At 38.8% G+C, this 16724-nt stretch overlaps 1 protein-coding gene across 1 annotated transcript in view; it reads left to right on the top strand.

Moving 5' to 3' along the window:
- Positions 1-14876, top strand: part of LOC140942068 (uncharacterized) — a 64797-nt gene extending 49921 nt beyond the window's left edge. Inside the window, exons 31-45 of the mRNA XM_073391048.1 lie at positions 157-223; positions 704-886; positions 1202-1519; positions 3084-3287; positions 4101-4259; positions 6727-6947; positions 7245-7576; positions 8101-8292; positions 8838-8993; positions 9519-9817; positions 10897-11067; positions 11915-12106; positions 12542-12614; positions 13885-14027; positions 14753-14876. Of these exons, the coding sequence (XP_073247149.1) occupies positions 157-223; positions 704-886; positions 1202-1519; positions 3084-3287; positions 4101-4259; positions 6727-6947; positions 7245-7576; positions 8101-8292; positions 8838-8993; positions 9519-9817; positions 10897-11067; positions 11915-12106; positions 12542-12614; positions 13885-14027; positions 14753-14772 (2730 nt within the window). The 3' untranslated portion in view covers positions 14773-14876. The remainder of the gene's footprint in view (positions 1-156; positions 224-703; positions 887-1201; positions 1520-3083; positions 3288-4100; positions 4260-6726; positions 6948-7244; positions 7577-8100; positions 8293-8837; positions 8994-9518; positions 9818-10896; positions 11068-11914; positions 12107-12541; positions 12615-13884; positions 14028-14752) is intronic.
- The last annotated feature ends 1848 nt before the right edge of the window (positions 14877-16724 follow it).

The raw sequence follows: 16724 nt of genomic DNA, 5'->3' as shown, positions 1-16724 counted from the left end.
TAAATCGCTCAATTATAACTGACAGACCGATACCATCATCCTGAAACTCCTGAAAGTCAATCGAGTCAACAAATTTTTGAGAGATTGCCGCCGAATTATGTCACCTTAAAAAGCAGCAGACACCTTGTGGTTTATAATAGCTTTCTTTATTCTCAGGTGTGTAAAAACGATCAGTTATGTCATTGTGAAGGTGGATTTGATCCCAAAGATGGCTGTGCTTCAGGTGTGAAGGATATTTTAGATAGCTGAAATATAACCCATTTCACGACAAAGCGTTTGGTGTAAATGTATACTCCAGTCTCAGTTGCTGATTTCAATGCAAGAATTTGCATGAATAGTACTGAAGAAGTGATTTTTACTGGCGGTAACGTGGGCATTGTTTTGAGATATTTCTCAGAAGTAGTTCTAGCATGCTACTGGAAATCTTTAGGCGTTGTGAACTTGCTTTGATTTGTGTGCAAAAATTGTGCAACATGTTTTCTGGGTATCATGGCCTCTGAGTAAAGTTTAATGTTGATTTTGATCTGTGTGTTTCGTCTGCTATCCGAGGCGAATCGTTACAGTACATGGTGGAGAAGAACAACATGATGCACTAACTCTTGCTTCCGCAATTGTTGTTTGTAAACGCCGTGGCGGATCTCCAGAAAAATTTTTTTGTGTGTTTCTTGAATGAAAACAAATTAATGAAATTCCAATAAATCAGCTTTAGTTCCTCGCAATGGCGCATGGGGGGAGTGGTCATCGTGGACTGTGTGTGATAAAGGTTGCGATGGAGGAAAGAGAAAAAGGCATCGATTCTGTGACAATCCATTTCCCTTACATGGTGGAGATGACTGTCCTGGAGATCGGCATGAACGAGAAGATTGCAATACAGAAAGCTGTCCTGGTGAGTGAAAAAATCTCTTGTGTTACGTCAGCCTTTTGCAAGGGATATTTGCGCAAAACTTTGTGGGAATCCTTACAGTTTTACAGCGTACATCGAAGTTTTACAAATGTTAAGATGTATTTGTTAGCGTCCATAAGGTCAAAACGGGTATTTACGTACACGTCCTGTAATTGCCAAATTCAAACTCCTGGGCATCTGCACATACGTCTTGGGCATATAAGTATCCCCTTTCGAACTGTCATTGTCTTTTCACCTCTCGAAATGCATGTATATCCATATATTTAGCGTTGTCCCTGTTTTTCGTTTGCATTTTAGTGGTTATTTCCTGCCGACAATTACAGCAGATCGGCAATGAGAAAAACCATTACTATCCCGACGGAGTGTACAAGATTAACCCCACTGGCTCCAGAGAAATCTTGGCATACTGTGATATGTCACGTGATGGTGGGGGATGGACATTATTGGTTGCAAGCCACACCAACAGTTGGACAGCAAATAACGTTATCTTAAGAAACGCCAACTCACCACAGTTACATAGCGACCATTCTATCCTCCAGTTTGCAGATAGTATCAAAGATAACATAAATGTGGGTGGCTCAAAGTTTGAATATCGGCTGGAAGCTCAAAGTCGAGGTAACTTACATTTTAGACCGTTTAATTACTGTTCTCTATTTTCCATAAAGTTGTCGAAATAAGGGGTGCCTATCGGGATTGACAGCGGACGGGAAAAGGAGCTGCTTGTATATAAACTTGATCCATTTCCCAAGGTTACACTTCCAAATGCAACCAAGAAGGACAGAGGCCCGTTGCAGTAGGCACGTGGTCTCGACTGTCATTTATTCTGAAGGAAGTTTTGCAGACGCGAATGATTCGGTGGGGTTTTCTAACTTGAACCTTTTCCATACGCCAGCTAATGCAAGCAGCAAGTATAAGAATGGCAGTTATGGACTTTGATTGTCACAGCCTCTATTACTATTCTTTTTTCAACGCAAACTGGTCAGTGGCGACAAACACCGAGTACCAAGAGCGAAGGAGTAGAGATAAAACGTTACTAGTTACCCTTTCCTGAACACCCATCCTGTTTATGCATTAATTTCACAATGTTACGGGTTTCACTGCTATTTAAATTCCTACCACGTGCTTCAATTCTTGTCCTAGATGTACATGTGAGTGAACATTTCAGCTTACATCTGACTAGAAACTATTTACCTTTAAATAAAAGCAAGGCGTTAACCGGACCACGAGTAAAAATAAGAAAAAAAAAAAAAAGGGAATAAGAGCATGATTCTAGGCCGAAGGTACCAATCATCTCTTGTTAGGTACGATGAAATGCACAGCTAAAGGTGGAGGGGTAGCAGTGGATATTTCATAAACCATCATATCCCCCTCCATCATACATTCCCCTCTAGATCGAAAGAACAATAGTGCAGGGATACGTTTTACGCAGAGGCTGGACTTTAAGTTGTAGTTCTTCTTGCATAAAGGTATTTGTATAGAGAAATTCTGGTGGCTCAGCTCACTGGGAAATTGCATACGTGAGTTTGGCAGTTTAAAGGTTTTTAAAGTGAGTTGTTGCAATGATACCCGGTAGTAACAAGGCGAAGTTAAATTAGGAAAGAAAATGGTTTCCACATTTCATCTCTTAAAAAATATTATCATTCCTCCCCTTTCTTTTGTAAAAAACTTACGATCCCCTGCGTCCCTTCCCTCCCCCTTCCGTAACCAAGGTATTATGAATGCAGCCTAAAGAAGCTTGTGGGGTCCGCGTGTATTAAGTTTTTAAAATTATAAATAAAAGGAATAGTGCTTGTATACATATAGCACGAACAAATCAAACAATAAAATCTTACTTAACAAAAGTTATAAAAATGCTTCGCTTGTCACTTGGCTGAATGCCTTGTAGTGGCTGTGTCGAGACACTCGCGGAGTAAGGAATTCCATTTTTTGGGCAACCTACAGACCATAAATCTCTTCATGGTATCGGTCCATTAGGGACTTTTTAATTATTATTTCGTTGTTTCAGTCAATAAGCAGTCATACAATACCATAAACTCTATAATCTACTTCGGAACGCATTTGTGTTACTCTTTGTGTCATAATATTTTTGACGGTAGTTTATGTGAAGTCGATTCGATCTTGAAAAATTTAAAGATGCTCAAAAGAGGAATCATATCCTTTCATATCCTATTCTCTGCAGGTCGATGGGGAGGTATTTGGGAGGCGCAGCGAGCTTATACTTTTACGGCAAAAAACAACCAACAAACGGACGTGGTGCTTATTAAAAAGTTTGATAATTGGGATTACTCGAACAGTGGCATTGAGCAAAGAATGCCGTGGATTGCTGATGCTAGATTGACAACCTCAGAGAACGCTTACTCTAACTGGTGGGGAACAATAACGGGTAGGTACTGACAGAAAGAACTGTCATATAAGTATGTAAATATATCGTCACTTGATGATTAATTATACGTTGTTGAAATAATCATCAATGCCATCAGTTCTATCCCAATTGTATGCAAGTATTGAATACTTCAAATTTGACCGTCAAAAACGTCAGTGTAATATAAAAGATATAAAAATACAAGACTTTTCAGAAGGAAAAATTTATAGGATGTAACTAAGAGGTGTATGATGTCATGCTAAATATAAGGTTCAAAGTAAAAAAGAATTAAAGCGGTTAAAGAAGCAAAATTTACGTCCCCAGAAGGTGACTCAAGTATGAAAGGGTCAGGGATAAGCGACGTCACTGAATTAGACTTGACCCTGAAGAAGACTAATCTGATCGTGGCTTAGGCTTTATTTGACCTATTTAAGAAGACCTTACTAAAACGGGAAATATATTTACAGAATCATCACTTAAGAGCTAAATCTATTTCAAATTAAATTGTGCAAAATATTTTGAAATACTTTATAGGTCTTTCTTTAAAAAACCCTAACCTAACTGATATCTCTATCGGTAAAAATATCTGCTTTCCTTCCATGTATATATGTTCAACACAGATGAAAACAAAAGTTTAAATTTTCACCCCTTATAAGGAGACGATATCCCCGTCTCCGTCATACTAGAGTCCCCCTGGATTTTACGTGTAGCATGCAGCCTTTTAAGAACCTCGATGAATTGATATGTCGTCGGTGAATATAGGTTCGCGGGCTTTTATTGTCTTTCAAAATCAAGTTTACCGCTGAATATGGATATTCTAATTATTTGTGACAGCGAATGACAGGAGTTATCATCCTGCTCCTTGGATCAATGGCCACCTTCAAGAAAGCCAGCCATCTTATATTTGGTATTGGATTAGAGAGGGTCCTTATCAAATCCCTAAATCATGTATGGAAGTTAGCTTCAGAGGGCTTCTTACAAACCCAGTTTCAGGTAATAAAACTACGAAACCACATTGAAACATAATAACCTCACGATTCCCAAAGCTAACTTTGAACAAGTTAATTAGCAAGTACAATAGAATTAAAATTGAGGAAGGTGTTTGCCGAGGGCGATAACACCCTCCAAGGTCAACATATAATTCTTAAGATCATACGAAAGCCCAATCCAATAGTTGTCGCGTTTTATAATTAATTCAAAATAATTCGTACTTTAGAATGTGCTTACCTCGATCAATGTTTTCTTGTCTACTCCTTGGCAAATGTAGTGTAGCAGATATTATTCAAATAGTAATTGTCATTCGTGGAGTTGTATTTTTGATGTTCTTACTTTGTTTTAGGCAGCCGTGGGGCTATTTCTTACATCACAACCTAAGATCGTCCAGTACTTTCTCAAGTTTACTAGCTAGAACAGCTGGGCTAACGCAAAATCGTCCTCAGGTTTTTCAGTCGCTGTCCCTTTTTTTGTGATATTTTGTACCATTGACTTCATTGGTACTTGATTTTACTCAAGACTTCTAAATATGGTCAACGCTAACTGGTTCTGAAAAATTGAGGAACCAATCCTATAGAAAGGAACACACAGACATCAACCTACGACATAGCCAATGTAATGTGGAGACATTACTTCATAGGGGGGTAAGGGTAATGCGGTGTTGAGAGCACTCCCCTTCCACCGGCTCGGGTTCAAATCCCGGCGTCGACGCCATATGAGGGGGGGGGAGGGGGGTTACTTTGTTGTTGGTTCGGGTACGTTAGTTTTCTCCCCTCCTCATGCAATAAACCAACATTTCCAAATTCCAGTTTGACCAGGAATGTTAGAAGAAAAACCACTTTTTGTACTTTGAGGATGAGCTACCTCTTAATCATCACTATTATCATTATTATTATTATTATTATTATTATTATTATTATTACAAGTGATACCGGTAAAAGTAAATTATAATTATTTTACACTATAGAAAGCTTCGAGTTTAGACCTTAAAATAATTTGCTCAAAAAGGGTTAGCTTTTTTCGTCTTTCTTCGGTGCCGCACATTTATACGACGAAGTCACTGTTCGAGGTTGTCCGCTATAGTGAAAAGTGATTCTATTTGCTTTTATTGAAATGGATGGATGAAAATTGATCGCTCTTTTTGATATGCAAATCATTTCCAGTGACATACAAATCATGCCAAAAAGAGAAAGTAAAATCAACAATTACAGCATTCTTTAGTCGCGGCACAAGCCGATTAATAAAATTGATTTACAAAGAGAGATACGAATTGCTCTTACTGAAAAGAAAACAACAACTTGATAACAGCCTGCAAACCACTAAGCTGAAACTTATGTCATGTTAGGCCCCTTTCAAACCTGGAATTTCTTATGAGAGCCCAATTAGATCGAATTACACCTAGCCTAGTCGATGAAAGTAATTAAATCCGGCAGTTGATTCAGACGTCGGATATATGATGGCGCCGAATTCAGCTCCGTTTGTTGTAAATATTCCCAGTCTCTAGAAAATTTTTTAATCCAATATGAAAAAGGGTTTCTATAATTAATGCATTATACAGTTTGGCACATGCGAAATCCGACTTCTAAATCAAATGTTGAACCTGAGTCGAATTTTCGACTGTTTCAGTCGCAGTTTCCACAAAGTCGTATTTAATTTGAAACTGTTGAATTTAGTTGATTTAGACGTCCCATCTCAAAGAAGTTTCCTCTCAAATTAAATGAGGCACATTTGAAAATCGACGATTGAGCTGGGTAATGATAACAGTGTCCAGTATTACTAAAAATACCGGTAGATGTATACCCTATGATACATACTGCATTTTTTATGTTCCTGTAAACTTTGTTTTCAATTTACCACATTATTTTACTAGCTATGCGCACCACACAGTTAAAAAAGAGAGTAAAAAAGAGATTTTTAAAAAAGAAAAAAACTGAAGGTTACGAAAAATTTGCTTCAAGGAGATTCGAACCCGGTCCCTCAGAACCAGTTAGAACTAAAAGTTAATTCCTCTATTGGCCATTTCGGAGTTGCGTAGGGAACTTGGGCGAGTTTAAAATTTAAACTAATCGATAAACTGACACCACCATATGAAAAGACATGTTGAGACTGGTTATTTGACAAAGTTTGGTGCGCTAAATTTGAACAGGGATCAAGTTATTACTCTTGAAACATGTTTAAAAATCCATACAAACGTTTGTAATTTTGTGACGGCTTCCCCCAAAACAACGATGCCGTAAAGATCTGGACGAGATTAGCCTAGCTTGAGCTGACCGTGTATGCTACTTAAACAGAAACAGAATAGGGATATCCAAATTTAATTAACTATTGCTTACTTTAAAACTTATTAATGGCATGAACTCTTTGACGGTATGATTACTCACAGAAATAAATTCTGTATGATTACTTATACATATTCTCTATAAGAACACCTTTTAATTTTGGCTCAAATCACTGTCCTTTTCTTCAGATGGGATTTTTACAATCAAACCACCTGGACATCATGAAGTCAAAACGTATTGTGACTTCACAACGGAAGGAGGTCCCTGGACTCTCCTTTTAACGAGCAAAACTCGCACAGGTTGGGACGCAGACAAAATTAAACAGCGGAACTCAGATAACCCATCTTTACAAAATGATTTTTCCATACTTGGATTTGCGGACGCCATTAAGAACTTTGATCAGTCTCAGGTGAATTTTTGCAGTTTATTTTGGCAGCTCACTGTCTGGCCACAAACGTTGTTTTGGCTTTTTATTTGTTTTGATTTTCTCTCTTGTTTTAACACAAAAAAATGTCTGAATAATTATGTTGGAAGATTCTGTTGATCAGTTTGTTGAAAGTGGTAAAGTGGAGCATGACCACTGGAATTAATTTACCATGATTTCATGTGAGATCAGAAGTACATCTTAGGAAACCTGATAAAGGTACTAAACAAATAACTTTTTTAAACCCCATTTAACACGAATTTAACATTCTTTTGTGTACAGGATTATTTCCAATATCGTATTGAGGCAGATGGTACTAGCCGCTGGGGTGGGATATGGGAAGCGCCGCGTAGTTACACATTTCTTTCAACCTGTGACAAACAAACCAAAGTTAAAATTGTTAAGAAGTTTGACTCTTGGGACGAAAACAGCAACGTGGGAAGGCGCATGCCCAGATTGGGTTTGACACGTGACCTTCTGCTAAGTAGTACATCTGTGGCAGATGACACTTCAGGAACTCTAGTATTCAACAGCGGTGCCGCAGGTTCGCCAACATACTTGAAGGAAAAACCAAAACCGGGAGTGGTGAGATATTGGATGCGGGAGGGTACAAGGTAAGATGTCATTATGGATCTACAAGTATCTTTTCCTATAAACCACAAGAAGCTCAAACTTGGTCAGCAGTTGGAATCGATGTGAATGTTATAAATGTTTGGGAATAAACTTGCTCAATCCGTAAATCTCATTTTCTTAAGCGGCCTATTCGAGTGAGTGATCCCCTTTCTCATACGTCACCGAAAACCATTGACCAAGAAAGCCTTTAAACACGGGAATGGGGAATGGAAAAAACCCCAAAATAATTAGTTCTTAATGCTAATTTCTTTTGAACATAGATTCGAAATAACTCAAACAAAGACTTACTTTGCATTAGGGTCTGCATGGTGATCAGTGCTCAAATCTCAATTATCAATTAGATATTTGGAGTTTTAAGGTACCAGTTAACAATTTATTCCATTTCCGAGCTGAATTTGTCTGGTGACAACATTCTCCCCTATTAGTTGAAGCCTATTCAGAGCCCAGTCTTCTCTCTTTTATGTATTCTCTGAATCATTTTGTGGCTGACCCCTTCTAATTTTAGATTTTCATGCAACGACATAAAACTTCGTGGATTGAGAGCTGGCAACAAGTATGACGATGGTTTCCAAATGATACGAGTAAATAGTACCCAGTACCTACCTGTCTATTGTGATATGACCACTTCTGATGGTGCATTCACGCTGTTAGTCACCAGTGCAAACAACAATTGGACCAGGGCTCAAGTACCGCGCAGGTAACTGTAATCAGTAGAGAACTTTAGCATTAGGTGCTTCGTGGGAAACTGCAAAGTGCAGTTTTCAGTTTGCGGTTAGGGATAATTGCAGCTTCAAGTTTCCAGGAATTCGAATTTTAGCAAAGCGTTTGTTGTTTCGTGCAGTAATGTTTTTTTTTTCGTTAAGTCGAAGTGATTTACTTTTAACGATAGGCTGTACGATGTTTAATGACCAAAATCCTTGCAATGGATATAAAACCGCTGGAAGCCCTTCCTGCCTTTCCAAAGTGAACTGCAAACTGCAAACGCGACCGCGAGACCGTCGTCACGTGACACCCTCAAGAAAAAACGCGGATTGTGCAAATGCATCGCACGATTTCCCGCAAAGGGAAGGATACCCGGATGGGTATAATGTCCAAATTTTCTTACCGATGGGGCTCCGCTGCTTGCACTTTGCGCGCGCGAAAGTTCCGCTTATAAGTGTACCCGCATTTCTATCTTGGATAATAGAAGTAACTGCGAAGAGGATCTCCAAGTATCTATTGAAATTCTTCCTTTCTTTACAGGAACGCATTTCATCCAGCACTGCATAATGACTACTCCATCTTGTACTTAGCTGACAGCATTAAAAGTCTCAGTAATAATGACTCTTTCCAATACATGATGGATGCTAACTCTCGTCGTCATTGGGGTGGAATTTTTCGGGCCCCATCTTCATATAGGTTTGACATTAAAGAAAGCTTATTTCCTAGTCGCGCTCTAAATAACATTAACTTGCAAGACAGGCGTAAAACGAGAGGAGGTGGTGACTCAAAGGGGATAAGTCAGATGTGAATTAGAGGGAGAGATGTCTCCTTGCGCCTACCACGCAACTAAGTTACAAGAGAGGGTCTCAATGGGGTGGCACAGGGGGCTCACGCATGATCTGCGGGGGCCGGGGGAGAGGAGGACTTGTACTATCAACTAGCTCATGGTGATGAAGTTATTCACTTTTTTCAGGGCTTCTCACCGCTTGTTATTAAGTTTAATTGGTTATAAATTAAATTTAGAATTGTGTTGAAAATTATTTTTGTTAATTTAAGATTCTTTATGGTTTTAAGTTCCCACTAATTTATCATCGCTTATTTCTATGAGACCTCCATGGCGATACAATTTATTATTATTATCCTTATCATTATTATTAATACTATCATAATTATTATTATTGTAAATCATGATATGTTAATAAGATCTACTTTATTCTTTAGTTTCATGGCTACAAACGACAAACAAACCAACGTGCAATTATTACGAAAGTTTAACAACTGGGAGTATTCCTGGTGGAAGTCTCTAAACAAGAGAATGCCCTGGTTTGACTCTAAAGGAACCCATAAAAAGGCTTTACTGACGACTTCAACAAGCCCAACGTACTACCCCTCGGGTTCCATCATATGGGGAGGCACAGATCGATACCCAGCCGATTGGATCTGGGATGGAGGAATGAGGGATCCTGGAGTGATCTGGTATTGGGTAAATGAAGATGACTGCGATCAAGATAGAAAACCAGGTGGAATAACGTGATGTATATTTTTTTATTTATTTATAGAGGGAATTGTTTATGTAGCTGCATTTCAGCTGCATTGTGCTTGAACAACAACCCTCTCTCCCGTATAGATGACGTGACATTTACGACGTAAACTAAAATGAAAACCTCCGACGAACCAGGATACTTCCAGGAATTTGCCGTTGGCTGAAGGAGTAATTTACATTGGGCATACCGGTAATTTTAAATGCGCTTCATCGGCAGAAGTAGTTTGCTGTCGATTTCTGAGCCATCTCAAGCTTTCTTTATATCTCACCGAATTTTGTTTTCAAGCAATGAAAAACAAAGCGTTCAGAAAACACCGGTTTTGGTGGATTGGTCATGCATCAATGAGTCTAAACTCACAGTCAACAAGCGACAACAAAATAATTCGAAAATTACATGTTAGACTTGTTATAAAGGAACAAATTTATTATCCACACCCAAAGGTTTTAATGGTGTCTGCTCAGCGGCCCTGTGAGTCTCCTGTTTCTCGATGGAAGTCTATTTTTTTTGGGCCCGAAATCAAATAATATAAAACTTATTTTATTCAAAGATTTATGAATAAAACCGCGCAGAACATAGCCAATACACCAGACCATTTTGTTTTGTCAACTGATAACAAAACAGAATGAGCCAGATCATTCTCTCTTGCTGACAGTCATCTGAACAACTACTGAAACCTCGATCTTTCACGTAAACAACGACGGCTTTTCGGGCAGTCCATTGTAAAACCTGTACATAATTCATAACAACTAAAAACAAAACAAAAAAAAGGAAAACGAGACACAATCACTTGAATATGAATTGATGACTGGAAGAAATGATTCTGCAAGCAGAAGGCGATTCATTTGTCACAATGTAGCTAGCGAGCAAGCTATCTTAAGGCTTAAGGGAGCCTCTGCGAAGGAGAGGAGGTGGACCACGAAATTTTAAAATAGCTTAAAATGCCCGCTGTACATAATGGAAAGTGACCAACGGTTTTTAAATACTTGCTGATATCTGCTGTGTTTACAAGCCGATAATATTTGTTGTTATAATGGAATGTATTTTATGGTTCTTAGTGCACGGTGGACTGACTGAATGGAGTCAGTGGGAAAGATGTAACAGACTATGCGAGCGTGGCAAGCAAAAAAGGTACAAAACCTGTACCAATCCCAAACCACGATGTGGTGGGAAACAGTGCGATGCAAGTTTGGTTACTGAGGAGGAACGCCCTTGCTTTTATTGTCCTGGTGAGTGATGCATTGCCAAGGAATTATATTTTGGTTTGCCCATTTTAGAAACGCATTCACACAACAATGCTGCTCATGTAGCACCGGACCCTCCACTACAAATAAATTGATATATATGGGCTGTGTTAATGTTGCTAATACTACTTTATTAGGCGCTATAGGAAGAAATTGCTTGCAAACGAACAACACATATAATTCTCAAGCATTGTATCAAACGTTACAACCGACGAAGTGAATGAACTATGAAAAACTGTTAGGACAAAAACGTTTTAAAAAGCCAATATTTGAATCCCTTTTAATCGTCTTCTAGTTTGTCCATCCTTCCTTCTTTCAATTTGTTTGAATTTTTTGAGGGAGTATTTTTTTGTTTCACTCTGAATTTGGTTGCAGTTCCTAGCGTTGGAGGGACAAGATAAACAAGGAAACTGATTAATTTTCATTGTTTGATTTTCCCACCACCCCCTTTTCCCAGATCACGTACTGATATTTTCGCGTGCGTTTCACTTACTCGTCGTCTCTGCTATCTGAGAGCCTGGAACAGGCCAAAAAGCAAACTGTGAGCTTGCAAGATATCCTAGGTACTACGACGTCAGACATGCTGGAGCCACCAGCAAGAAGGAAGGGAAAGCCGGCCCTTCGTAGGTCGAAAGCTTTCACCGCTTTAATTTCGCTTTTCTCTGACATTTTTTCGTGTTTCTTGCTTGGCCTAAATAGCTCGTCTTTTGGGCAAGTTACTAACACCATAACTCGTCGCTGCCGTTTTACCTTAAAGTGTCACTTATCCTTAATAAGTGCATTTATCTTTTAATCTTTTTCACATTACACTGTTTTTTTCTTTAATTAACAGAGAGTGGAATACGTACCTATGGTGATTACTGCGTAGCACCCAACAACGAAGGCTGCTCTTCCCCAGATGGAACTTATCTGATCTTTACCAAAAGGAAAGGCAGTTCATGCAATGAAACTGATATGATCTTTGTTTTTGACTGGGATGGGGTTATTCACCACAAATGCAGCAAGAAAGTGATCTGTCCTCAAGGTAATAGCATTTTCTTTTGTATCTGTTGAAATTACACGCACTAGTTTCCCAGGGAATCAACTTTCTAAGGATCAGCCTAATAGCTGTGACTTCAAGAGAGACCCATTTTTCCTTCTTGTTGACATAAAAGCAAGCAATAGTTTGCAAGGTCAGGACTTAGGTTCTGATATGAACTCGTTGCTACCCGGCGGAGCGCTAATAAGTATCACAGCACATTAGTCTTCAATAAGTCGATCTTTCATTTGTTAAATCTTTCGTCAGCAGTTAAACCTCTGACATATAACGTATTGGCTTTCATAAAGATAATAAATCTCTCTGTGATGTGAGCCGTGTGTCTATTTTGATAATGACGCCGCAGCGTGTGTAGTATTCAGTACATTGCACAACAAAGAGGATGATACAAGATAATTCGAACTTGATTATCATCTTTTATAGACAATAACCCTACATACGGCAAGAAACTGATGCTGAAGGATAGCTGCGACTTGAGCATTTCAAGGCACATAAGGTTTGTCTTAATGTATAGTCCAACCTCCGTTAACGGCCACTTTTTTTCGTCCCGGCGAGGGACCAAAAATCAGCTAAAATCCATGCATTGACTCTTCATTAAAACCTCTCTACAACGGCCACCTCTTTACAACGGCCACTTTCTTCTTTCCCCAAGGTGGCCGTTGTAGAGAGGTTTAACTGTATTTCCACTGTTCCTTACCGTTACCATTCATACAGTTCCTACCAATCAGCCAAACAATTCCTTTCGTGGCCAAAACGTGGACGTGCCCCTTTATTGGGTAGTTTCAGTTTCCCTGTCTCCTAGACAGGGTATTTCATGTTGTGCAAGCTCCTACTTAAACAGAAGATGCCAGAATGTGATGGTTAGCAGCGCCGTGGTAAGGTGCCCACCTAGTTTTTTTTTCCACCAAGTTTTTACCACGTTCTTGCTTCCGCCCGACTCGAAAAGCCTTGCCATTTTTGGGTTTGGCTTACCACATGCAACATTTCAGTGTCGTACCGTTTTGAGTGTGTGGGTGGGAGGGTCTTTTTTTTAAGAAAGAAGCAACAGAGCGTTTTCTTTAATTGTTGTCCGGAATTCAATAACTCATTACAAACTCCAAGTCTACCTATTTGCTTAAACTCGGGCGTGCATTAAGAAAAATTATGCCCAGGGTGAGTTGCGCCTTAAACTTCCCATCACCGGCAGCTTAGTTGGAGGTTGGTGGGTTTCTTTGAACAACTTTAGATGATGTTAAGAAAAGAATAGTATTAACCAGTGATTTTGTTACAAATAGTTATAATGGCGAGTCCTGGGACTCATCTTGTAAAAAACCATAATTCCCTGTCTATAACCAATAAGTCCCAGTTAAAAAAACAAACAAACAAGGAGTCCTAAATTTAAAATGTAGTTAATATGGAGACTTACACAAAACTAAAAAAACAAAACTTTATTAGAGTTTTCTGAAATTAAAATGTAGTCCTTCTATATATTTAAAGCAAGAAAAAAAAAAGAACTAAAATAAGTATGCATCTTTAAACAACAACCACAGAAATCACACGAACAGGATACTCTACCAAAAAATCTTCAAATCGGTCGATCTTAATTTGCGTCTTTGGGGATTTTTGTGCGTCAGGGACGCAGCACGCAGAGTTAACAAAATCACTGGTAACTGAAGTATTCCTTTTCTAACGTTTTGAAGCATTCTTAAATTTCAACCATGGATTTCGCAAATCCATACTTTTCAACTATATAGCCGGATGATTATAATTGCATTTTTTCATTTTAGACTGAAAAGCAACAGCGCCCTGAAAAATCTTAAAAATAACTTCTGCGTCCATCCGAATGGTGGATCGCCTGGAGAAGGTGTGAGCCTGGTGTACTGGGTAAGCTGCGGCGGTGACAAGCTGAAGCTGGACTTCTTTGAACTAGGTGAGTACCACCCTTGTATGTTTATTATGAAGAATCAGTGCATTACAAGGGTTATTTATTATTTAGAAAAATAAAATGAGTAATCCCATTTTTCCTGTTCTTCGTGCGCTTTGCCTTCTTGTCCTACGTGACTGTAACCCAACCACGTGCAGCTGCTCAATCAGCAATAATGTGTTTTAGCACTAAGAGTATCTAGAAAAGTAAGAAATAGACTTTTCCTGGTTTTGTCGCAAAATAGTTGTAAGTTGATTTTTTTTTGAAAAACAGAAGATAATTTGAAGCCGCTGTAAATTAATGTTTATTTTCTAAATCAAATAATTGATGAGCGAAAATAATTGGGCGATTTCTTTTTGGCCATGTTGTTGCCTACCGACAGGTGTTTTAGAGACAGTACAGTTCTGTATGGATCCGTTTGAATTTAGTTTTTGTTTTGCCTCCTTTAAACGCGAAATGGCGGTGGCAGAAAACATTTCTTGTGTGCAAGCTATTACATAGTGTACTGAGAATTCCGAATAACCGTGACATGATAACTGAGCAGCCATATAATTAAGTAAGAGAATTAAATACTTCTCCGATTTGCAAATAGCTGAATTTAAAAGTTCCTTTGACAGCCAAATTAAACTCGGCCTACTACCTCTTCCAACTTTGGCTGTGCTCGGAATTTTTCTCGTGTGACATGTGCAAAAATGTAGTCCCATTACATGCACTTTTGCTATTTTTACCAGATCCACCAACAGAGGCCTGATGCTCTATGAAGAGATAATAGAAAAATAGCTTGGAAGAAAGGACAAAGATATGGCATTTATTCTATTGCATTAGCATATATAAACATTCAGTCTGATTCGGTTGCAATTGGTGTTAAATAAAAAAATGGGGAATGTCAATCGTATCCTGTATCTTTATTTGTAAAATTTGTAAATTGTTATTGGTTTACCCACGGAGCGCTTGGGAGTTCTTAAGAACTCGTTGAAACGTGTCTGTGCGTTCTAGATCGAATTGGAATTTGGAAGTGTTGGTTTTTAAGGACAGAGGACAACCGGGGTATCCGTAAAAAATCCTATCCTTCCCCTTTCACTTCCGCTGCCCAGGCTGGGCTTTAGTCGGTACTGTTTGCGCGCTAATTCTCTAAATAGGTATTAAATAAATGCGATGCATGATGATGATGATATCTCTTGTGTTTAAATTTTAAAAAAAATCTACTGAAGTAGATGGCGATATTTCGAAAGCACTGCGTTTCTTCTTAACGGTCTCATCATGGCTCAGGGTAAACTCCAACGCTTTGCAGGACAGCATGCCAATAACATGATAAAATTAATGAAGCTGTAGAAGGCACAGGTGTAATAACTGGACCCAAGTGTAATAATCGTGGAGAGATCGAACGCATAACAAATGCCATCATCAATGCTATCAAACAAAGATTTCTGTTCGTGTTTTAAAGGACTGCCCCAATTCTTCCAGCAGTGATCACGTCTGCTATATTCTACTGACTCTATTGAAACATACAAATTACCCTCCACTTGGAAATTAGCTGAAGTAACACCTCTCCCTAAAATTGAAACCATGAACTGGCGAATAATAACAGGCCAATTTTGCTTTTATCAAAAGTTTGTGAAAGGGTCGTACACAATCAATTTTCTTCTTATTTACATTATTTGCTATTTTAATAGCAAATAATGTAAAAATGATAGGTTAACAAGACCCAACAAAGTGGCAACAAAAAATAACATACGACGGAAACATCTGTCGTAGAAACAACTGACACTAATTTTAGAGCGATAGACCAAAAATGTTGACTTCGGCAGTGTTCTTAGACATGACCAAGGTCTTAGACAGCGTCAACTACGAAACCCTCATCTTGAAATTCCACGATGTGGGCGCCTCGAGACCAGTTATCCAGTGGTTTTGTAGCTACCTTAATGAAAGACGACATCTAGTACGAATCCATTCAACATTGTCAGAGCCCTTACCCATTAACTGCGGCGTTCCGCAGGGAAGTATACTCGGAGCACTTTCATTTATCACCCTTGTAAGGGAATCCAAGACAGTCTTGGTTTCTGGATTCCAAGCCGTGGATTCCGGATTCCCAGGTAAGGGATTCAAGTCTTTGTCAGTGGAACTTGGATTCTAGATTCCAATCTTTAGAAGGATTCCGGATTCCTTGAGCTGTATTTCGGATTCCAAAGCCCAGAATTCTGGATTCCACAAGCGCATTTTCCTAGATTCCGGATTCTACCAGCCAAAACTTCTTGGATTCCGGAATCCAAATTCCCTTACATGGGGCGATATTTAGCATATACACTAAAGATTTTCCTTCAGCACCACAGAAATGTAGCGTCCTATCCTTCAAAATGAAAGATACTGTAAATGCCTTTGCTGACTCAAGGGATGACTTGCATAGAATAGGCCAATGGTGTTCCAACAACCTTTCATTGTTGAACCCAAGCAAAATAAAACTTATGGTGTTTGGTAACAGGTACCAAAACACACCGCTAAAGATCTTGGGGTGATCTTGGACACTAACCTATCCTATGAAGAGCACATTACAAAAACTGTCTCCTCCTGAATGTCTTGTCTCAGTCAAATAAGCCGCAGAAAACATGTTTTTGACAAACACACCCCACTAACTATTTTGAGTGCTTTAGTTTTTGGTGAACTTTTATATTGTTCGAGCGTATGGGGGAATACATAAAAAAGTAA

The sequence above is a fragment of the Porites lutea genome, chromosome 6 (genome assembly GCF_958299795.1).
Source record: "Porites lutea chromosome 6, jaPorLute2.1, whole genome shotgun sequence".
In the NCBI taxonomy this organism is placed as follows: Eukaryota; Metazoa; Cnidaria; class Anthozoa; order Scleractinia; family Poritidae; genus Porites; species Porites lutea.
The sequence above is the reverse complement of the archived record's forward strand: the minus strand, read 5'-3'. Positions and strand labels throughout refer to the sequence as shown.